General features: G+C 38.2%; 1 protein-coding gene across 3 annotated transcripts in view; it reads left to right on the plus strand.

The window, feature by feature from the left end:
- Window positions 1-23,989, plus strand: part of SMG1 (SMG1 nonsense mediated mRNA decay associated PI3K related kinase) — a 95,557-nt gene that overhangs the window by 66,485 nt on the left and 5,083 nt on the right. For all 3 annotated transcript variants that reach the window (XM_088833117.1, XM_088833118.1, XM_088833119.1), the window contains 24 exons: window positions 454-676; window positions 2,949-3,195; window positions 3,584-3,813; window positions 4,662-4,910; window positions 5,401-5,539; window positions 5,622-5,731; window positions 5,855-6,073; window positions 6,781-6,971; window positions 7,676-7,848; window positions 7,984-8,263; window positions 8,723-8,995; window positions 9,239-9,473; window positions 9,636-9,862; window positions 12,416-12,566; window positions 12,670-12,859; window positions 13,039-13,508; window positions 15,891-16,028; window positions 17,276-17,428; window positions 18,157-18,336; window positions 19,089-19,316; window positions 20,335-20,546; window positions 20,701-20,807; window positions 22,152-22,331; window positions 22,412-22,518. In XM_088833117.1, the coding sequence (XP_088689243.1) occupies window positions 454-676; window positions 2,949-3,195; window positions 3,584-3,813; window positions 4,662-4,910; window positions 5,401-5,539; window positions 5,622-5,731; window positions 5,855-6,073; window positions 6,781-6,971; window positions 7,676-7,848; window positions 7,984-8,263; window positions 8,723-8,995; window positions 9,239-9,473; window positions 9,636-9,862; window positions 12,416-12,566; window positions 12,670-12,859; window positions 13,039-13,508; window positions 15,891-16,028; window positions 17,276-17,428; window positions 18,157-18,336; window positions 19,089-19,316; window positions 20,335-20,546; window positions 20,701-20,807; window positions 22,152-22,331; window positions 22,412-22,518 (4,912 nt within the window). The remainder of the gene's footprint in view (window positions 1-453; window positions 677-2,948; window positions 3,196-3,583; window positions 3,814-4,661; window positions 4,911-5,400; window positions 5,540-5,621; window positions 5,732-5,854; window positions 6,074-6,780; window positions 6,972-7,675; window positions 7,849-7,983; window positions 8,264-8,722; window positions 8,996-9,238; window positions 9,474-9,635; window positions 9,863-12,415; window positions 12,567-12,669; window positions 12,860-13,038; window positions 13,509-15,890; window positions 16,029-17,275; window positions 17,429-18,156; window positions 18,337-19,088; window positions 19,317-20,334; window positions 20,547-20,700; window positions 20,808-22,151; window positions 22,332-22,411; window positions 22,519-23,989) is intronic.

Genomic DNA, 23,989 nt, shown 5'->3' on the forward strand with positions numbered 1-23,989 from the left:
CTTTATCAGATATATTGATTTGCAAATATTTTTTCCTATTTTGTGTATTTTTCACTCTTGAATGAAGATGTTTTGTGATGCACAAAAGTTTTTAGTTTTGATGTAGCCCAGTTTGTCTGTTTTTTCTTTTGTTTTCTTCTAAGAGTTTTAAATGAAGTCTTAGCTATTATGTTAAGGTCTTTGATCCATTTGACTTTTTTTTTTTTTGCATGTTGGTATCAGGTAACACTCCACCTTCATTCTTTTGTAAGCCGGTATCCAGCTTTCCTATCACCATTTGTTAAAAGGAGAAGCTGCATCTTTTATATGGTGCATTTTTTACAGTGCTGTTGTGGTCAATTACTTTGCAAACATTTTAGTAATTTATTTTGATTATTCTTTTATGCTGTTTACTTACACTTGACAATTTAAATTGTTCCTTGTTTGTATTGAACTCTATGTCTTTTTGGTCAGAGAAGAGAAAATTGCAATCATGAGGGAGAAGCACACAGCTTTGATGAAGCCCATCGTGTTTGCTTTGGAGCATGTGAGGAGCATCACAGCGGCCCCTGCAGAAACACCTCATGAAAAGTGGTTTCAGGATAACTATGGTGATGCAATTGAAAATGCTCTAGAAAAGCTGAAAACACCATCAAACCCTGCAAAGCCTGGAAGCAGCTGGATTCCGTTTAAAGAGGTATAGAAAAATCTCAAGAATGCTACTGAAACGGGAAGTTCTGTGAGATAAAAAACTTAAGTAAGGGGTCTCTCTTTACTTAGAACACAAGAGAAGACTTTCTAAGCCCATGGAATGCAGCCAGTGTTCAGTTGCTATAAAGAATATAGAGAAAGGTGTTTTCTTCATTTTTGAGAATTTGAGGTTGAGTGGTCCTAGGGTGGCAAACTGCATCTACTGAGGGTTCCCACCAAGGAAGAATATACTGTAAGGTGTTAGACAGGGAAGGGGCTTGACTGCCTGCTGTATTCTTCTCATAAAAGATTAACAGATTTAATCTTGTACCTATGTAGTTTTTTTTAGTGGAGGGGTATTCAGTATTTCTAACAGACAAAATATTCACATGTAACAGCATCAATCTTTATAAGTAATTTTTTTGACAGCAGTTCTGCATAGGCTGTTTGAAGAATGATTAGTATGTTTAAATATTTGAGAATCCTTATCTTTCATGATTTGATCCACTTAATTCTGTATTTGGTTTGCATCTGTTTTAGCAATAGCACCATTAGTTGGGGTATCCTATTTATTACCTTGTATCTTTTTCTATCCCTTCTTTCTCTGTCCTATTCCTGTATTGATCTTAACTGATTTTCTTACTTCAGTAATGAAAAAACTGTTAAAAGCTACAGTGTAGAGACAAAGTACACCTGACTTTAAGTAGAAAATGTGAAGCAGGGGCAATGCTAAATTCAGAGGAAATGCCTTAGGTGCTCAAGATAAGAGCACTGACATGAAGGATGAAGTTGATTTGTGTGGCCTAGCTGTAACTTGTTTTCCTCATGTTCCAGCAGTAATTTCTTGCTTTGTGTTCTTCTCAGTAAATCAGCCAAGAAACCCAAAGGAGATAGGAAGAATACTTTTTTTTATCTGGCCACACTGCTTGGCTTGTGGGATCTCAGTTCCCCAATCGGGTCCTGCCTGTGCCCCCTACAGTGGAGTCTTAACCATTGGACCTCCCAGGAAGTCCCACTTTTAAAAAATTGATATATAGTTGATTTACAATGTTGTATTAACTTTAACTGTACAGCAAAGTGACTTTTTTAATATATATTTTTCATATTCTTTTCCATTGTGGTTTATCACAGGATATTGAGTATAATTCCCTGTGCTATACAGTAGTTCCTTGTTTATCCATCCTATATATGCTAGTTTGCATCTGCTAATCCTGATCCTTCCCTCTCCTGCACTCCTCCCATAGGGAGTATTTTTTAAAAAACCCTCTGTGTGTGTGTGTGTGCGTGTGAGAAATAAGTAAGAAAAATTTTAGAAGTAATGTGTCCTTCCGTAATTATATCTTCCTCTCCACAACCACTGCTCTGAAGTTTGAATTAATCCTTATTTACTTAAAGAAAATATTTTTTATTGATACATTTCTAAGTGGTATAGTTTAGCCTCTCCTGTTTTTGAATTTCATATAAATGAGATTATATTTTATGTGTTCATGTGTTTTACCACTTCCATAAATGATTCATCAGCATTAGGTTTTTGCTTTTGTTTTTTAAAATAATTCATCCATATTTTGTATACAGCTGAACATGAATAGATTATTGAACAGTACCACGGTTTATCTTTTGTCCTGTCAGTGAATACTTGAGGTGTTTCCAGTTACCTATTTCCTTTTACCAACAAATGTTGCTAAGGATTGATTAAATTTTTTCACGTGAAAGCAGAGCCCAGAGTTCATTAATTCAGGTGTAGATTATTGAGTTAGCTAAGCAGGGATACAGCTATACATGATCTGCTCTCTGTGAGTTATTAGAAAGATTGTGTGTTTTCTGCATACTTCAAGTAGTCCGAGCTCTAAATTATTACTAAATTTTCAGATGGCTTTCTTAAAGGTGTGTGCCACCTTTAAGTTACCTGCCAGTAACTCGCTATATCCTTTGTTCTGTTGCTAGGACTGAATTGATCTGTTTGGGTGTTGATTGGACATAGCTTAACACTGGGAATTAGTTTGCTACAAGCCTTGAAGTTTGTGATCACAGCAGTGATTGTTTTTCCATCTGCTGTGATTTCATTGCTTATTTGGGAGCGATCTGAACAAAGTAGAAATCACTGAGAGCATATCAGCACCTCAGTGTTTCCCTTCCCAGGAAGGCCCAAATATTTAACAGCAAGTTAAATGAACTAGACAAGAGGTGTTTGTATTTTAAATTTATCTTTAAGCCAGATTAAATGTAAAGGAAAATAATTGTGGTAATGATTATGTAAACTTTTCCTATCTTAAATATAGATAATGCTGAGTTTGCAACAGAGAGCACAGAAACGTGCAAGTTACATCTTGCGTCTTGAAGAAATCAGCCCGTGGCTGGCTGCCATGACTAACACTGAAATTGCTCTTCCTGGAGAAGTCTCAGCCAGAGATACCGTCACAATCCACAGTGTTGGTGGAACCATCACAATCTTGCCTACTAAAACCAAGCCAAAGAAACTTCTCTTTCTAGGATCTGATGGGAAGAGCTATCCTTACCTTTTCAAAGGTGGGATTTAAAAGAGCATTAATCTGATTATTAATGCTGTCTGTGTGGGTGTTGTTTACGTGAATTTCTGTATGTCATGAATAGCCTGGAGTATCATGTATTTTTATGGAAGTTGTTGGACGCTGTGTAATGTGATTTTCTGCTGTTTCCTCTGTTCTTGCTTATGAATGTATACAAGCTGGGCAACTGAGATACGCTAATAATGCTGTATCTAATACCTTATAACTGAATAGGACGTTCTTTAATGCTGTCATTATGCCCTTTTGACTGTCAGTTCTTGACTGCTATTGCTAATTGAGCGGGATATGAAAAAGTGGTATGTTTCCAGTTCCATTCCATTGCACTTTACCCTATTTGGTTATCTGTCCTAACTACTTTGTTTCCACAGGATTGGAGGATTTACATCTGGATGAGAGAATAATGCAATTTCTGTCTATTGTAAATACCATGTTTGCAACAATCAATCGCCAGGAAACACCTCGTTTCCATGCTCGCCACTATTCTGTAACACCACTGGGAACTCGGTCAGGTCTAATCCAGTGGGTGGATGGAGCCACGCCCTTATTTGGTCTTTACAAACGATGGCAACAACGGGAAGCTGCCTTGCAAGCGCAAAAGGTTAATTCAAATATGTACTTTTATTTGAATGCTGATAAACAAGTATATGTATTAGTTTGTTCTCTGTTACATGTGAAATATGTACAGGCTTACTGCCCTTGAGCATTTTTTCGACTTTATGAGAGTTAAGGAAAAAACACAACTTTAAATTTGGAGTTAATCACTATGGCATCCTGTTTTGTACCTGTGAAATTTATACTTTGATTTAGAACAGTTTTTTAGAGTTCATTTTAGCTGAGTATCTGAGTGCTTAGTATATGAAAGAAATAGTACTAAGTACTTCATATAAAAAAGGTAAATTTTTAACAGTCACAACTTTAAGTTTCAACATCTAGACAAATAAAGTGATTCTAAGTAGGATAGGTATGGGAAGGAGCGAGAGTTTGAACAAAGGAGACTGTAGAACAATTACTGACAGGTAGATTAGAGATGGAATTAGGAAAGGGTCATCTAAATTTTTGTTTGAGGTGTTTCTGAATATGTGTTGTGAATTTTATATTATGATTGAGTCATATTGGCGAAGAATGAAATATGTGCATAAATGAATGATAAATCTTTTAAACAGAATTATATGTTACAAAGAAAAGTGGAGCTTGGATGTTGAGCTTGAATTGAACCTCAAGAAAATTTAACAGTAAACCAAGTTTTCAATAAAGTGATAATACCTAATTAAGAAAAAGATAATGTAGATTGCAGTCCAGAAGAATTGGCTATTTGATGTGTGAGATTTAGCTAGCTAGGTGGAGAGTGCTGCTGAAAAACCCAATTTTTAAAATACTACTTTATATTCAAGGTAATCTTTATCCTTATTTAAACAAAGTTAATCTTTTCTTAAAAATTTTTTAAAGGCCCAAGATTCGTACCAAACTCCTCAGAATCCTGGGATTGTACCCCGTCCTAGTGAACTTTATTATAGTAAAATTGGTCCTGCTTTGAAAGCAGTTGGACTTAGTCTGGATGTGTCCCGACGGGATTGGCCCCTTCATGTGATGAAGGCAGTGTTAGAAGAGTTAATGGAGGCCACGCCCCCCAATCTCCTTGCTAAAGAGCTTTGGTCATCATGTACCACCCCTGATGAGTGGTGGAGAGTCACACAGGTATGTGTTTTGTTTTGGACTGTCATCAGTATTGTTCTTTGCCTGCGTCCTGTCTTGTCCTGTTCACCCTCTTCCTGCCGCCCCTCTAGAATTGGTAGTTTGAGACCTGCATTTGAATCTTATATTACATTTATTTTTATGAGGCATGGCCATGACTGTATGAAGGCAGAATGAAGGGGATTGCGGATGAAATGAAAAGTGGAATAAAAACTTAAGAAAGGGAAAAACTAGAGAGACTGCAGAATAGTTGTTTTTTTTAAGTCCTGCGTTCTGTTGATGATTAAGTAGACCCAACAAGGACTTCAGTGTTGTATGCTGCTGCTCACTACAGTTTGTGATCACATGCAGCATCCCTGAAGAGTGCCAGCTATTTATTTAGAAATAAGGGAGTAGGATTGTGGAGGCTTGTAAATTTTAGAGAACCAAGACCATGTTGGAAGGAAATTTGCTAATGATGCCTAACTTGCTCCCCCCACCTCCTCTTCTTCAGTCTTATGCCAGATCTACTGCAGTCATGTCTATGGTTGGATACATAATTGGCCTTGGAGATAGACATCTGGACAATGTTCTCATAGATATGACGACTGGAGAGGTTGTTCACATAGATTACAATGTTTGCTTTGAAAAAGGTAAAATTAAAGTGGACTTTTTATATAAGGGTCGAATATATTTTGGTGAAAGGACAAAAATATAATGATTTGTCTTTTCAAGGTAAAAGCCTTAGAGTTCCTGAGAAAGTACCTTTTCGAATGACACAGAACATTGAAACAGCATTGGGTGTAACTGGAGTAGAAGGTGTTTTTAGGCTTTCATGTGAGCAGGTATGTGGTTTTCTCTTACACCTCTTAGTGTACCTGTTACATTAACAAGTCCTTTGGAATGAAAAACTACATTTTAATGAGGAAGCTTGTGGCAAAACTTAATTAAGAGTTTTCTGAAAACAGGTTCTACACATTATGCGGCGTGGCAGGGAGACTCTGCTGACGCTGCTAGAGGCCTTTGTATACGACCCCCTGGTGGACTGGACAGCTGGGGGCGAGGCTGGGTTTGCTGGTGCTGTCTATGGTGGAGGGGGCCAGCAGGCTGAGAGCAAGCAGAGCAAGAGAGAGATGGAACGAGAGATCACTCGCAGCCTTTTTTCTTCGAGAGTAGCTGAAATTAAGGTGAGGCCAGTAATAAGAAGTCATTGTCCCTTTTTTGTTAATAGTTAACAAGACCAAGGAATTCCTTGGGGTTCAGTGGTTAGGACCTGGTGCTTTCGCTGCCAGGGCCTGGGTTCCAGCCCTCCTTAGGACGCTAAGATCCTGCAAGCTGTGTAATGCCACCAAAAAAAGAAAAAGGTTAACAGGTCCATAAAAAAAAGACTGTCGTGTATAATATTGAAATGGGCATGAAGTAGGGCAGCTTGCTGTGATCGTTTGCTAAGAAATGCTCACATGAAAAGATGCAGCCCCAATCCCACATGGGAGGTGGGTTAATGATTTGAAAAATATTATACCTTTTTTAGTAAACTGAATGTGTTTGCCAGTGATTATTTATAGTGTTCTTTAACTGGATAGTCTCCTTGATTTTGATTGGATAGTCTACTTCTCCTCCTCCATGGTAGCCAGTGGTGCTGATCTTGCTTTGTGTGGCATGATGGTAACTGCATGTTATTGTGGAATTGAGTCTTCATTTATGGCCATGTGAATTGATTGCATTAATTATCTTTATAAAAATGCGGGTGATCCACAGTCTCTTTGTTGAGATTTAAGTATAATAGCTATTAAGTGTAATAGCAGAATGTCCTTCTAACATGATCCTTTTGGCATACATCCTCATACCTCACAGTCAGCCCTATAAGAATCTTCCTAATTATGTCTTTTTACAGGTGAACTGGTTTAAAAACAGAGATGAGATGCTAGTTGTACTTCCCAAGCTGGACACCAGCTTAGATGAATACCTGAGCTTGCAAGAGCAACTAACAGATGTGGAGAAACTGCAGGGCAAACTGCTGGAAGAAATTGAGTTTCTAGAAGGAGCTGAAGGAGTGGATCATCCTTCTCATACGCTGCAACACAGGTTTAAAACAAGTGTTGAACTCTTAATTTATCTTTATTCCATTAAGGAGAACTTTTGTATTTGTGTGAACGTTATCAATTTGAATTAGAATTGTTGCAGCAACTCACATGAATAATCAAAGCTCTTTTTTGCAAGAACTGCAGTTTCGAAGTATTAATAGAATTCACTTAAATTTTCAGCTTCGTTGTATTTAGATGTTTGAGTTACTATGGGAGATGGTGGACATAGTGGTTAGAACCGTGAACTTGGATTCAGAAAACCTGGAGTTTGGTTTTTTCCTCTGAAGTTTATGTCTGAATCCTTATTCGTTTGTATGGTGGATTTTGTCCACATGGCCAAGTTTTTTTTGAGCTTTGATCTGAGTGAGTGAACCCCGCACAGAGCGGGTGCCTGGCTCAGTGAAGGGTGGTTAAAGGTGCAAGTGCCAGACACTGCACGAGGTGCTGAGATTACAGAGATCTGTCTTCCAGTCTCAGTCTTCCGCACTTCAAATAACTCTGGTAAATTTAGTAGAATTTTGTTTAAAATGTTGTGAGTAGTTAGGGGACTATAGCGTCAGGAAAAATACCAGAGGAGGAAAGGACATTTGAGTGATGTCCTCAAGATTGAAAAGGAGCTTACCAGGCAGTCCAAGAATGAGCAAAATGTATTTTTAGAGTGATTAAAATTCCCAGCAGTCAATTAAAATTTTTTTCTTCCATTAGGTATTCTGAACACACTCAACTACAGACTCAGCAGAGAGCTGTTCAGGAAGCAATCCAGGTGAAGCTGAATGAATTTGAACAGTGGATAACACACTATCAGGCTGCATTCAGTAATTTGGAAGCGACACAGCTGGCCAGTTTGCTTCAGGAGATAAGCACACAGATGGACCTTGGTATGTTAGATGTACATGTGGCATGTGAGTTTTGTTGTTATGTGCTTGTGTGTAGAGTTCTGGTTTGTAGTCCCTTTCAATGACTGCTGATTTGAAATGGCTTCACTGTGATGGATAATTATCTTTTACCAAAAGGTCCTCCCAGCTATGTGCCGGCAACAGCCTTTCTGCAGAATGCTGGCCAGGCCCACTTGATTAGCCAGTGTGAGCAGCTAGAGGGAGAGGTCGGCGCCCTCCTGCAGCAGAGGCGCTCGGTGCTGCGAGGCTGTCTGGAGCAGCTGCATCACTACGCAACCGTTGCTCTGCAGTATCCAAAGGCCATATTTCAGAAACATCGAATTGAGCAGTGGAAGACCTGGATGGAAGAGCTCATCTGTAATACCACAGTAGAACGCTGTCAGGAACTCTACAGGAAGTAAGTTGATCACTCTCGATTTTCTTTACTTCTCATTGGGACTAGAAGCAAAGTTGTATTCACATTTTCAATTGCATAGTATTTCATTTTCTGAAAGAAGTGATTTGATAGATGGAGTTTGAATGGAGTCACTTTCTTGTGGTTTTAAGAGGGTTTAAACTCTAGTTTTCCTTTATAAGACAGTGTTTTCTGTAGTTAGTTAAAATGTATCTCACTCTTAGATAAAATGTATCTAAGAGTGGTGGGATTCAGGTTAAGAGAGCTGAATTCACATGTTGATTCTGTCACTCAAGTCATTTTTAGAAGTTACTTTTGCCCTTGAGACCTTCTCTGTAAAATGGAAATAATGATTTCTGCTCTTCAAAGTTTGAGTATCAAATACAGTATTCCATCTTGTCTTTATTGGTATTTTGTAAGGTGTGAACTTTGTTTTCAAGCACCTCTTTCTCCTTTTTAAAGATATGAAATGCAGTATGCGCCCCAGCCACCCCCAACTGTGTGTCAGTTCATCACAGCCACTGAGATGACCCTGCAGCGATATGCAGCAGACATCAACAGCCGACTTATTAGACAGGTGGAACGCTTGAAACAGGAAGCTGTCACTGTACCTGTTTGTGAAGATCAGTTGAAAGAAATTGAACGTTGTATCAAAGTTTTCCTTCACGAGAATGGAGAGGAAGGATCTTTGAGTCTAGCAAGTGTTATTATTTCTGCCCTTTGTACTCTCACAAGGTGAGTTAGCTGACATATCATTGAGACTGTTTCATTGTCCTGTGAACATTGGTGCTTATTGAGAGTTCATGTGTTTTTTGTTTGATCCCCAAATTAAGGTATCCTTGTACTTTCTATTAGTCTTGCCCAGTGTAAGACTGCTTTATTATTTTTTTCTCTTGGATTTTGAGTGGGTTCCACTATTTGGGGATCCTATTTGTATGGGTTCCACTAAGTCAGTTTCACTGTATTTATCTCATTCAGGCGTAACCTAATGATGGAAGGTGCAGCGTCGAGTGCTGGAGAGCAACTGGTTGATCTGACTTCTCGGGATGGAGCCTGGTTCTTGGAGGAGCTCTGCAGTATGAGTGGAAATGTCACATGCCTGGTTCAGTTACTGAAGCAGTGTCATTTAGTGCCACAAGACTTAGACATTCCTAACCCCATGGAAGCATCTGAGGCCGTTCACTTGGCTAATGGTGTATACACCTCACTTCAGGTGAGCACTTCTAAATTAGTTTAAATTTTGTAGGTTTGTTTTAAATGTTGAGCATTGTATTTTTCATCTCTGGTTCTGAAAAGCAGTTTGACTTCCTCAGTCTTTAATGTTGCTTTATCTAAACTCAGGAAGCATTAAAATAGGTTTCTCACATATTTACAGGAATTAAATTCAAATTTCCGGCAAATCATATTTCCAGAAGCACTGAGATGTTTAATGAAAGGAGAATACACATTAGAAAGTATGCTTCATGAGCTGGACAGTCTTATTGAGCAGACAACTGATGGTGTTCCTCTGCAGACTCTAGTTGAATCTCTTCAAGCCTATTTAAGAAATGCAGCTATGGGACTTGAGGAAGAAACACATGCTCATTGCATCGATGTTGCCAGGCAAGTGAATGCTAAGCTGTGCTGTTTTCTTGTGAAAGAGTTGGGAAGCCAGATACGTTTTAAGTTTTATCTATCTTTGGCTGTGCTGGGTCTTCATTGCTGCTCAGGCTTTTCTCTAGTTGTGGCAAGCAGGGCCTATTCTGTAGTTGCAGTGGCTCCAACTTTTCATTCTGGTGGCTTCTTTTGTTGTAGAGCTTGGGCTCTAGGGCACATGGACTTCAGTAGCTGTGGCTTGTGGGCTCAGTAGTTGCAGCGCCTGGACTCTGGAGCACAGGCTCAGTAGTTGCGTTGCATGGGCGTAGTTGCTCCAAGGCATGTGGAATCTTCCCAGATCAGGCATGCAACTCATATCTCCTTTATTAGCAGGTGGATTCCTTACCACTGAGCCACTAGGGTAGCCTCAATAATATCTTTTTAAAAAAACTTTTATTTGGGGGAATTCCTTGGTGATCCAGTGGTTAGGATTCTGCACTTGCAAAGGGTGCAGGTTCAGTCCCTGATAGATTCTGCAAGCTGTATGGCATGGCTAAAACAAAACCAAACAGCATTTCCTGTCCCCCCCACCCCCCCCAAAAAAAGCCCCTTTTATTTGGAAATAATTGCAGATTCATAGGAAGTTGTATTTTTAAAAAAACATTCTTCAGGGATGTCTTATGTGGTACAGTAGCAACACTGTGAAATTGACTTTGGTATAGTCCACAGAGCTTACTCAGGTTTCACCAGTTACACGTGTACTCGTGTGTGTGTGTGTGTGTGGTTTTATTACATACACATACGTATTCTTTAAGGGCTGTAGTTTTTACCATACTTGTGCTCAGACACAAAGTGGAATGTGGTATTTTTTAAGCCAGCACTTGGAATTCGATGGGAACATCTGAGCCAGTTTAGTTTGCTAATGGAGTATACTTTATAAGTTTGTTTTAGGTGTTGAACTTTGTATTTCTTAACTCTTAAATCTCGGAAAACAGTTTGACTTTGAAACATGTAGAGGTTGAACAGTTTCTTCAGCCATGCAGTGTACCCAAAGCTAAACCCTAAGCCCCTTTGTCCCTTGTGATTCAGGGCCTCTTTTTTTGCGTTCTGTCCAGTTGCTGTCAAAAAATATAATTGAGAGAGTAGCAATGGATTGACCCACATACTTCCTCCCATGGGAAAATTACAGGATATAAGAAAGCAGAGAGAACAGTGTAATGAACCCCCACTTCACCAGCTTCAGTAATTATCTGCACTGTGATTAATCCTGCCCCTTCATGCTAAAGCTGAAACTTCAATACTTTGGCCACCTCATGTGACGAGTTGACTCACTGGAAAAGACTCTGATGCTGGGAGGGGTTGGGGGCAGGAGGAGACGGGGACGACAGAGAATGAAATGGCTGGATGGCATCACCGACTCGAAGGACATGAGTTTGAGTGAACTCCGGGAATTGGTGATGGACAGGGAGGCCTGGCGTGCTGTGATGGGGTTGCAAAGAGTCGGACACGACTGAGTGACTGAACTGAACTGAATCTTATTTAAATTGTACTGCTCTTGTTACTTTGAAGCAAATACCTTTTCATTCTTAAACTGCGAGAGAAATGTATATCTAAAATGTAGACTTCTTTTCTTGAGGCCCTTATTTCATAAGAAAATGTAACAACTCCTTAATGTTTTCTTTTATCCTGCATTCTGAATTTTCCTATTTTCTCATGTTTCTTTTAGTTGTTTTCTCATAAAATTTAAAAAACAAGTGTAATTAGTATAGCATAAACATCAGCTAAATAATGAGATTATTTGCGCAAGAGCTTTGTCATAAAATTTGTAGCATTATTTTAAAAGTAAGATGCTAAGTCTGTACACTTTTCTTTCTCACAAAAGTTCAGCCCTTTCCCTTGATGTCTAATCTAGATTCCCTTTACTCTCAAATGGAGGAATGTTTACTTCCATGTATGCACTGGGTGACAGACTTCATGTTTGATTCTGCTACAGCCTGTAGGTATCTTGTGTTAGAGAAACTTTTTGGTAATCTTAAATGAAAATTTTATACCATCATATAGCTCTTTTTCCATTATAAATTTCCTGATAGCCTAAACTTAGGTGTTTAACATGGTGCTTGGATACATAAACACTATGCAAGTCTTATTCAAGACCTATCTTCAAACTATGCATTATTCAAAACTCAGCATGCCAAAAAGGATAGCTATTTCCATTCACTGTCTGTAGCTGACTCTGTCGTGTGACAGTAGTGTGAAGATACTTGACAGCTTTTGCTAGGTCCACCAGCTTTAGAGTTGTGTGCCTCTTGATTTTTTTTTTAAATATTGAAAGTGTAGAACATTTTACATTCTGTATATAAAGAGATACTGTGATATTTTATATAGTTCTTTTAAAACTGTCATAACTTCAGTTTGCATAAAATTTAATCACATGAACAATGGCTAATAACACTCCTTCCTTCATAAAAAGACTTTTTCCTAGACTCTGCATACTGGTTATAAGACCTGTTGATCTTAACGTTTCCCCTCAAATATATTACTGTTTAGGAATGATTTTAACTCCCTTTTCTTTTCTTGTAGAATGCTTCATGCTCAATATGGTGAATTAATCCAACCAAGAAATGGTTCAGTTGATGAAACACCAAAAATGTCAGCTGGCCAGATGCTTTTGGTAGCATTTGATGGCATGTTTGCCCAAGTTGAGACTGCTTTTGGCTTATTAGTTGAAAAGGTAAATAATTGACCTGGTTTGATGAATAATGCAAGTGTAGTAAAGTAGTTGTTCTGAGTTTGAAGAGTAGAGAAATGAATTTTCTTTTCTTTCATTTACATAGCTAAATAAGATGGAAATTCCTATAGCTTGGCGAAAGATTGACATTATACGAGAAGCGAGGAGCACTCAGGTCAATTTTTTTGATGATGATAATCACCGACAGGTGCTGGAAGAGATCTTTTTTCTAAAACGACTACAGACAATTAAGGAGTTCTTTCGGCTCTGTGGTACCTTTTCTAAGACTTTGTCAGGTAATATTTCACACTTAAGCCAGATTTAGTTGTACTTTGGAGGGAAATGGGATAGAGTAGGCTTAATTTAACTGTAAATTAAAATCTTAAGTTCATGCAAGTCTTCAAATTCTTACGTTAGCATTATCACCTTATTTTAGTATTGTATGAAATACTTAAAGAAAAATTTCCTTTTTTAGGATCAAGTTCACTTGAAGATCAGAATACTGTAAATGGGCCTGTACAGATTGTCAACGTGAAAACCCTGTTTAGAAACTCTTGTTTCAGTGAAGACCAGATGGCCAAACCAATAAAGGCATTCACAGCTGACTTTGTGCGGCAGCTCCTGATTGGACTCCCAAACCAAGCCCTGGGCCTCACATTGTGCAGCTTCATCAGTGCTCTAGGGGTAGACATCATTGCGCAGGTGGAGGCAAAGGATTTTGGTGCTGAAAGCAAAGTTTCTGTTGATGATCTGTGTAAGAAGGCAGTGGAGCACAACATCCAAATCGGGAAGTTTTCTCAGCTGGTCATGAACAGGGCGACTGTGCTGGCGAGTTCCTACGACACTGCCTGGAAGAAGCACGACTTGGTGCGCAGGCTGGAGACCAGCATCTCCTCCTGCAAGACAAGCCTGCAGCGCGTTCAGCTGCATATCGCCATGTTTCAGGTAAGTATTTCTCTTCGTGAAGGGGTTTTTCCTCAATGTAGGACTTTGAAAAGCTGGGAGATTAATGTAGAACAATATAAAAAAGAGAAAAGTTTAAACTTCCCAAATTGTGCCAACCGGGAACAAACAAGCCTCAACATTTCTGTGACATTTCTCGTTTACTGAGTCGTGATCATTTTATGTTTATAGTTTGTGTCCTTTAATTAGTTCCCATCAGTGTTTTATGGTTAGTGTTATCATTAAATATTATTTGTAAATATAACTTCTTTCAGTTGGAGTATAATTGCTTTACAACATTGTGTTCATTTCTGCTGTGCAACAGAGTGAATTAGCTGTGCATATACATATATTCCTTCCCTATTGAGCCTCCCTGTCCCTCACCCTGTATATGTAATTTCTAACAATTGAATTTATTTGTTAGGTGTATATATCCCTTGTGTACTGCGTAACATAATTATTTCCAAAGTGACATCTGTTTCCCTGAATCTCTAAGCTCTCTGCATACATCCTGTTACCATTTGGGAACTGTTTTTAAGAAGCCCATTTTTGTCCTTGTTTGTTTTGGGGCAATACAGGCTTTGGGAGCGAGATAGATTTGGATTCGGGTATATGAACTTACCTTTAACCTCCCTTAAGATCTGATTTCCTTACCTGTAGAATGGGGACAGTACTCTCTAAAAGGTTGATGACTGTGTGGATTAAAAATGATGATCTGGGACTTCCCTGGTGACACAGTGGATAAGAATCCACCTGCTAATGCAGAGAACACGGATTTGATCCCTGGTCTGGGAAGATTCCGCATGCCTTAGAGTAACTACTGAGCAACCAACTACTGTGCGCCACAACTACTGAGCCCACGTGCTGCAACTTCTGAAGCTTGCGTGCCCTGGAACCTGTGCTCTGCAACAAGGGAAGCCATTGCAGTGAGAAGCCCGTGCACTGCAACAAGAGAGTAGCCCCACTCTCAGCAACTTGAGAAAGCCCGCACAGCAGCAGAGACCCAGCACTGTCAAAAATGAATACTTAAAAAAAAAAAAAAGAAAACAAAAATGGTGATCTGTGTAAGATAATAAGCACAGTATAAATTATTGATTTTTTTCTTATTTCTTTATTTACTTCAGTATTGTCAGTAGCTTCAGACAAGTGGACTCATGGAGTAGCATTGGGGCTGTAGTATCAGGGGTTCTGGTTTGTTCCAAACATTGGTTATTTTGTATCATTTATATTGAAGCCACTTCCTAAGAGTGGAGTTGGTGGGGCATGGAACCAGTGTATTTTTCTCTTTGTAGTTTTATCAATTAGCTGGTTTCTTAGCTCATAAGTTAAGAAAAGTAATTTATTTAGATTCTGAAGTTGCGTTTATTATAGGTTAGCAATCCATCTAGCACATTGGGATTTTTTTTTTAAATAACATCTATTTTTAAAAATATTTATTTACTGGCTGTTTTGGGTCTTTGTTGGCTGTGCGCTAGTTGTGAAGAGCAGGGACTGCTCTGCATTTGTGGTGCACAGGCTTCTCATTGCGGTGGCTTCCCTTGTTGCAGAGCACAGGCTCTAGGCACATAGGCTTCAGTAACTATGGTGCACAGGCTTAGTTGAGCCACAGCAAGTGGGATCTTCCCAGACCAGTCTCCCTTGCATTGCAAAGTGGATTCTTAACCACTGGACCACCCGGGAAGCCCCATGTTGGGCTTTTCCTGGCATTTATTTTACTTCAAAAAAATAATGTTGAAAAGGTTTATTTAATACATTTTAGAGTTTATTCATTGAAAAAGTTGACAACTGTATGGAAAATATTATATAAACGTCTTCCAGTTTTGTTCATCTGAACACATTCTAAGCTAGCACAATATGTAATTTGAAAATTTCAGCTCAGCTGTCCCTTGGCCTTCTGGGGCCACCTTACAGCATACAAGAGGCATGCAGAAGATGGCTTGATCCTGTCAGCAGTTGCCTGCACCTCTCTTCCATTCTGTCACTTGTAGGTTCACTAGCGAATTCTTTCTTCTCTGACTGCTGCCATTGTTTCTCAGTTACTTGCTTAGCTCCCATGCTGGGCACCTCTTCTACCTACTGTGCTTGTTCCAGCCTCTGAACTGGAGGTTATATTTTCGGGGGATTGTGTAGGAAACTTTTACTTAGACTGGGAAATGCCTTCAGAATTGCTGTTTAAATACTGCATATCAGTGATCCAAGAAATTTATCAGCCATTCTCTGCCTCAGGAAATCTATCTGGTTGATTCTTTTATTGTGTCCCTGTTACTCTTCCCCACCCACCCTGCCCTGCCGCAACTGGGCTTTTTACCTCCTCCCCTAGTGTCACTTCCCCTCTCTTGGTTCTTTCCCCTGCTGACTTTATTACATTTATTTTTCTTTCAACAGTGGCAACATGAAGATCTCCTTATCAATAGACCACAAGCCATGTCCGTCACACCTCCACCTCGTTCTGCTATATTAACCAGCATGAAAAAGAAACTCCATACTCTGAGCCAGATTGAAACTTCAATTGCAACAGTTCAGGTATGTTTTGTCATCTCCTCCTTCTGGCACATCTTACTTTTAGAAATGACCTTCACTGCGGTGAAGTGCTCTGTTCAGTCTGTCCTTGGCTTTTAAGTCACAGGAACTTTTTCACTTTTATTTTTAATGTGTGTGTTTTTTTTCTCATCTTCCAAAGTAACTGAATCTTAGCAGTATATTTTGAACCAAGAATAGAGACATGCTAAATATTTCAAATTTTAATGAACTATTTAAGAATTTTTAATGGCTATTACTGTGCCATTATACATTAACCTTGGTAATGGTAAAAACTTGAATACCAAATTTGTTTTTTGAAAGTTTGGCATATTATTAATATCCATGAAGCTTAGGCCTATCTTCCTTCTATTGTGTAATTAATGGAATTTTGTGATATCAAAAGCAGCAGAACATTTTTCTAAACCATTATTTTTGACTTTTTTTGGGTCACATCAGCAAAATATTTAATCTCTCCTTTTTTTAAATAAGAGAAACTAGTCTTGATGATGGTTTATATACATCTCTGGTATTCCTATGTCTCATATATTCAGTAGTAACTGACATTTTCCTGTTTTTATAGTTTAATATTAGTATAATTACAATCACTGTAGTAGTATCTTTTTAATAGAACTTTTCTTCAGTTCACTTCTTTGAAGATTAAAATACCTTTTCTCTACAGCATATTAGTCCTAGTTTTCACTTTAGAGATTGAACTTTCTGATTCTAGAGGTGTCTATGTGTGAGCAGGTGGTGGGGTAAGAGTATGAATGGGAACTCCGCCACTTGAAATGTTGAGTACATAATGAAGCAACTTTGTTATGTAAAACCTTTGTATTGTGATAATCTGGCTGGGTTTTTTACCATTATTTATAAACGTTTACATTTGTGGGAATCTGATTTTCAGCTTTTACAATCAAAGATACAAATGGACTTTCTCATAAATAGCATATATAGTGCAGTGGGAATTTGGTATGACAGGGGTTTTGTTTTTTTTTTAAGACTATTTAGAAATGAAAATTAAACTTCTTTCTGCAAAATAAACTGAAAGCCAGTCCTCACCTTCTCAGCTATGTTTAGTCTTAAATACTCAATATGAAGTCAAGATTAATTCCAGAAGGTGACAGTTTGTTAAAGATGTTTTCTAAGTTACTTATGCCATCCTACTTCTTTTGAATGTCTCTTATTCATATAAAATGCTCAACAGATAGGAAGTGGAGTCCTATTCATTGAGATTCTCCTGGCTTTTATAGGAGAAACTGGCAGCACTTGAAGCAAGTATTGAACAGCGACTCAAATGGGCAGGTGGTGCCAACCCTGCACTGGCACCTGTACTACAGGATTTTGAAGCAACAATAGCTGAAAGAAGAAATCTTGTCCTTAAGGAGAGCCAAAGAGCAAGTCAGGTATGGACACCTGTGTGTGCCATCTTGTTTACAGTTACAGGATTGTACAACTGATTATATATCAGGCGCAACATTGAACTAATACGATTCCCATATCCCATATATCCAACACTGGAATTTAATAATTATCAACTCAAATCCTACTTTATTTTCTGTATACTTCCTACTCCCTATCCTAAATTTAATGGTAATCACAAATATTATATCATTTTATCTGTAAATATTTCAGTATGTATATATAAATGTGAGAACTAGTTAGTAACATAATCAAAATACTATTACTGTACCTTGAAAGATATCCTTAATATTGTCAGATAACCAGTTAGTGTTTTCTGATCTAAATGGTAAAATTATGTAGGAGTAGAAGCAGAAGGGGGGAGCATTTCAGATTGGAATTTGGATATAGCACAAACAAATTTAAGCCGAACATGATAACAGTTTTTTTATGGAGTAAAATTTATGTGTTAAAAAAGAATCATGTGGAAGATGTGTTTATCTAACTCTACTTAGGTGCCTTTTGGCCTTCTCAGACTTGACAGCATCAACCTAAAAGTGTTAATTTATTTACAGCTTTTATAAGAAGTGGGTCTGTTTCCCATGAGTCGTATATTCATACATTTTCAGGACCTGGTCCTGAATTCTGGAAATGAATAGGTAGTAGTATTTTTCTTTCATTAATTGCAAAGTTTTCCTTACTGTGATGGTTCCGCTCTTTTTCCTCTTCACAGGTCACTTTCCTCTGCAGCAATATCATTCATTTTGAAAGTTTACGAACTAGAACTGCAGAAGCCCTAAACCTGGATGCTGCATTATTTGAACTAATCAAACGGTGTCAGCAAATGTGTTCATTTGCATCACAGTTTAACAGTTCAGTCTCTGAGTTAGAGCTTCGTTTATTACAGAGGGTGGTAAGTCTTGATTCTTGGGAGTAAAGAGATTGGGTAATTTAAATAAGACCAACTGTATGCTCTCAAAATCAATATATTCACTAGTCTACATTTATTGAGCATGTACTGTATATGAGATGTTATGAAGAATTCAAGGATGAGTAAATCTTTCTTTTATCCCCAAAGGAACTTATTTATACAAATAAGACAGTGAATGAAAAGGTGAAAAGAACTCTCGGAGCTATAAATAGAATCATGGTAGGGGTTCCTAGGAAAGGAGAGAGATAATGTGTAGCAAATGACTCAGATGCACTTTTGAAAGTAGGATAGCAGACAGAGGGCTAGTGGAGGATGAATGCTGGAATAGCAAGTTAATAAATTCAGCATTTCTACTTTGTGGGAAGGCTTTAGACTACATATTAGGAGGCTCTGGTTTTATTTTAAAGAGTTATTTACAGTGTCTTTAGTGTCCTAGCTGTGTGTCATCTTTGTTATTCCAAATCTATTTTCTTAGATTTTAAATTTGTTCCCTGTATAATTATGCAGAAAAGTAAAAATCTTAGTCTGTATTTCGTAGATTGTTTAAATTATCAAGTATTTTTTAAAATTTATTTACATTTTTAAGAAAACACTTTTCTAGTGAATTAATCCATGACTCAGCAACTGAGGTTCTTTGTATCAACTTGAGTTATGAATATCTTTTGATGTGATGTTGATGAAAAGAATCATATTTTTCTGGCTGATTCTTAAAAACAAACCTTTATTTTGTTTAGGACACAACTCTTGAACATCCTATTGGCAGCTCTGAATGGCTTTTGTCAGCACACAAACAACTGACCCAGGATATGTCTACTCAGAGAGCAATTCAGACAGAGAAAGAGCAACAAATAGAAACAGTCTGTGAAACAATTCAGAATCTGGTTGATAATATAAAGACTGTGCTCACTGGCCATAACCGGCAGCTTGGAGATGTCAAACATCTCCTGAAAGCAATGGCCAAGGTAAGATTCATACCATTGACTCATAATTTCTCCCCCCTTTTATAAAATTACAAAGAGTTTTATTCATGAGAAAAAAACCTAATTTCTCCAAAGTCATATTTCCTGTTTGTCACTGAGTTTATTTGTGTTTTCATCAACTGTCAACTGTTTTGTTTTTTTTTAAAGCAGGTAGTAAATAGTATTTCTGATTCTGTACACAGAGAAACTGGGGCTTAGAGAAATTGATTTATACAAAGTCACATAACTTATAGAAGAGCTGAAACTTGAACTTAGTCTCACAGAGTATTTAGATCTCTAACTTCTCTTCTGCCTCCCAACCCAAATCATATAGTTAGCTTCCAAAATAAATGAAATACTGCCTCTTCTCTCCAGTATTGTATGGAATCTAGATAGTAAGGAAACAGTCCTCAGAAAAGGCTTTATTATCACAAAACAGTAGATCATTTACTTTTTGAATTTTTTTTTTTTGGTTGCATCATGTAGCTTGTGGGACCTCCAGGGATCAAACCTGTGCCCCCCCTGCAGTGGAAGTGTGGAGTCCTAACTACTGGACTGCCAGGGAAGTCCCTGGATTTCTTTTTAGTTGGCATTTTTATTTGTGCTGGAAACAAGATTCCTATTGAAAAGAAGTTATTAATAAATTGTAAAACTGCAATACTTTGGCCACCTCATGCGTCGAGTTGACTCACTGGAAAAGACTCTGATGCTGGGAAAGGTTGGGGGCGGGAGGAGAAGGGGACGACGGAGAATGAGATGGCTGGATGGCATCACCGACTCTGTGGACATGAGTTTGAGTGTACTCCGGGAGTTGGTGATGGACAGGGAGGCCTGGCGTGCTGTAATTCATGGGGTCGCGGAGAGTCTGACACGACTGAGCGACTGAACTGAACTGAACTGAATAAGCAGATTAAATATATTGATATTAAAAAAACACTTATTACCTATTATCCAAAAGGTGACTGAAGAGTAATACTAAAACAGATATCATTTTTCTTAATCATGAACACATTGATTCTAGGATGAAGAAGCTGCTCTGGCAGATGGTGAAGATGTTCCCTATGAGAACAGTGTTAGGCAGTTCTTGGGTGAATATAAATCATGGCAAGACAACATTCAGACAGTGCTGTTTACATTAGTCCAAGCCATGGGTCAGGTTCGAAGTCAAGAACATGTTGAAATGCTCCAGGAAATAACTCCCACCTTGAAAGAACTGAAAATGCAAAGTCAGAGGTAAGAATGCCTTCAGACCTGAATTTAAAATGTAAGCAAAACATCTGGTAAAGTAAGTTTTGTTTATTTAATATTTTTTTCAGTTTTGTTCATACTTATAAGTAGCTATTTGCTAAAGCATTTTATAAATGAGTCATTTTATTTTATATTTCAGTGTCTATAATAATTTAGTGAGTTTTGCATCACCCTTAGTCACCGATGCAACAAATGAATGTTCAAGTCCAACATCGTCTGCTACTTATCAACCATCCTTTGCTGCGGGTAAGACTCCTCTATTCAGAAAGACCTGTATCTTGACCTGTTAATAATCTACACGTAGATGCTAAGACGTTAAAGAGTGTCTAATATGTTTATTGGGCTTCCCTGGTGGCTCAGGCTGTAAAGAATTCACCTGCCAATGCAGGAGAAGCAGGAGACATGGGTTTCTATTCCTGGGTTAGGAAGATCACTTGGAGAAGGGAATGGCAGCGCACTCCAATATTCTTGCCTGGGAAATCCCATGGACAGAGGACCGTGACAGGCTTTAGACCGTGGGGTTGCAAAAGAGTCAGACAGGACTTAGCAAATAAACAACAACAAACATGTTTATAGTCATCACCTTTTAAAGGTTTTCCCTAGTAAACCTGTTTACAAAAACAGAAATTACGTCACAGATGTAAAAAACAAACTTAGTTACCAAGGAGGGGGTAAATTGGGAAATTGGGGTTGACATATACACACTGCTATACATAAATAATAAGAACCTAACTTGAGAGTCCCTTATACTGCAAGGAGATCCAACCAGTCCATTCTGGAGGAGATCAATCCTGGATGTTCATTGGAGGGACTGATGCTAAAGCTGAAACTGCAATACTTTGGCCACCTCATGCGACGAGTTGACTCACTGGAAAAGACTCTGATGCTGGGAAAGTTGGGGGCGGGAGGAGAAGGGGACGACGGAGAATGAGATGGCTGGATGGCATCACCGACTCTGTGGACATGAGTTTGAGTGAACTCCGGGAGTTGGTGATGGACAGGGAGGCCTGGCGTGCTGTGATTCATGGGGTCGCGGAGAGTCGGACACGACTGAGCGACTGAACTGAACTGAACTGAACTGTATAGCACAGGGACCTCTATTCAGTACTGTGTAATGACCTATATGGGAATAGAACCTAAAAAAGAGTGGGTATAACTGATTCATTTTGCTGTACAGCAGAAACTAACATAACATTGCAAATCAGCTGTACTCCCAGAAAAAATTTCTTGTCATATTTCAAACTGAACAAAATTTGCCTTAATTTTAAAAGTATTTATGTTAGAGAGTAAAAATACTGTGTGTTCAAGTACTGTATGATTATAAAATATATGTCTGTTAGGGAAATATGGAAAATTAATAGAAAAATCTGTATACATATTGTATCATTCTGTGAATGTAACTTTCCTTGCCTTTTGTTTGAACTGTCTTTTTAGGTGAAGAGCCTTTATTTTAAGGGATAAGGACTTTAAGGTTGTAATATCACATCTAGTATCAGGGTTGTCCATTTGCAATTGATGATTGAAACAGAACTGCCTTGTTGCCCGTTTTCTGTTTACGTGTACATTGAGCTACCAACTTTCTCTCTGTAGCAGTCCGAAGCAACACTGGCCAGAAGACTCAGCCTGATGTCATGTCACAGAATGCTAGAAAGCTGATTCAGAAAAATCTAGCTACATCAGCAGATACTCCACCAAGCACCGTTCCGGGAACTGGCAAGAGTGTTGCTTGTAGTCCTAAAAAGGCTGTCAGAGACCCTAAGACTGGAAAAGGTAATTAGTTAAAATAAGGACACCTTAAATATTAATACAAAGTGGTGGCTTGACTTATGCACGTCTCCATTGCTTCATAGCTGTGCAGGAGAGAAACTCGTATGCAGTGAGTGTGTGGAAGAGAGTGAAAGCCAAGCTCGAGGGCCGAGATGTTGATCCGAATAGGAGGATGTCAGTTGCTGAACAGGTGACCATCTTTTAAACTTGAGCTACACATTTTAATGCTGCTGAAGCAGTATAGGTTTAAAGATTCCCTCACCCCCATCTTTGGTGGCATATCAAGAAATAAGGAATTTAAATCTAATTTCAGTTCTCAGAAGATTTTGAGTAACATAGCTCCTAGATTGTCAACTCTTAACTCTAGCCTGTTAACACTTTTTCTTCCCAGTCCTCTTTGAACCAAAATTTGAGGTGTTGCTTGACCCTTTCTTTTCCAACAGAAGAAGACTGTTTGCGTCTTAGAGCTATGTGAAGGTTTCTAATGATGTGAGGATGACACTTTGGGTGTCAATAGTATTTATAAATAAGTAATCTGTAAAGTGTTCCTGGGTGTCAGTTGGTCTGAAGTTATTACTCTGAAATTTTATCATTATTAAAATTATATATATATAAATTCAGGAATGAATTCTTTTGCCCACAGCTGTTTATTTTGAAAAGTTTCAAACCTTCAGAAATGTCATAAGAATGCTCATGTATTATATATTCCTTGCCTAGAGTTGGCAAATCAGTTGTTAATATTGTCTTATATTTGCCTAATCTGTGTAACACTTCTTACCTAGGTACTTTGTCTCCCAAACAAAACATTGTAATAATATATAGCCACGATATAATTATAAAATTATCAACTTCAGAAAACTTAACACTGGTGTTAACGTTGACGGCTATCCACCATTGAGTCCGTATTTAGGTTTCTCCAGTTATCTTCAGATATCCTTTTTTACTTAGGTACCCCCACCCATACAGAATTTAGTCAAAGCTTTTCCAGTTTTAATTTCCTTTTAATGTCTAGAACAGTTCCTGAGCTTTTTCTTTTATGACATTTATATTTTTGATGTGTTCAGACCACTTGGTTTGCAGAATGTGCCTCAGTTTATATTTGTCTGATATTTTCTTAATATCATAGCATTTTTGGCAAGAAAAATGTGTTCTTAGAATTTTACATCATTGAATGTGTGTCTGTTTGTGCCATCTTTGTTACTAAGTTAGAGCACTTGGTCAAGGGTAATGTTCTCCTGAATTCTCTATTACACATTTGCCTTTTCTTCTGTGGGGTAGGGTAAAAATCTGAGACTTGTGAATACCCTATTTTCTAATGGCTTGGCATCCACAATTCACATCAGCAAGAAATTTTTTTTAATTTTAAGCACAGATCTCTATATTGGATCTGAGCTTAAGCTCTTCTTGGTTAAGAGTCATTCGAAGACAGGGTGTGTCAAATTTGTTAAAAAACCCTGGACAGTGTTCTGGGTCTAGGGGTATCTTTGCTTCAGAAATTTTCTGGTAGGTTAATGGGTTGTGTGCTTTCATGACTGCATCTTAGGTCTCTGTCCATTTTTGTTTTGAAGGATGCTTAGCTATTGTGCTTTTTATTCTGATAGTTAAGTTTTATATAAAAAATGTTAAGTGGCTCACAGGAGTAGGGTAAGTATAGAGTGCTT

Source organism: Moschus berezovskii, chromosome 27 (genome assembly GCF_049115385.1).
Source record: "Moschus berezovskii isolate FMDL1 chromosome 27, NW_MosBer_1.0, whole genome shotgun sequence".
Classification (NCBI taxonomy): domain Eukaryota; kingdom Metazoa; phylum Chordata; class Mammalia; order Artiodactyla; family Moschidae; genus Moschus; species Moschus berezovskii.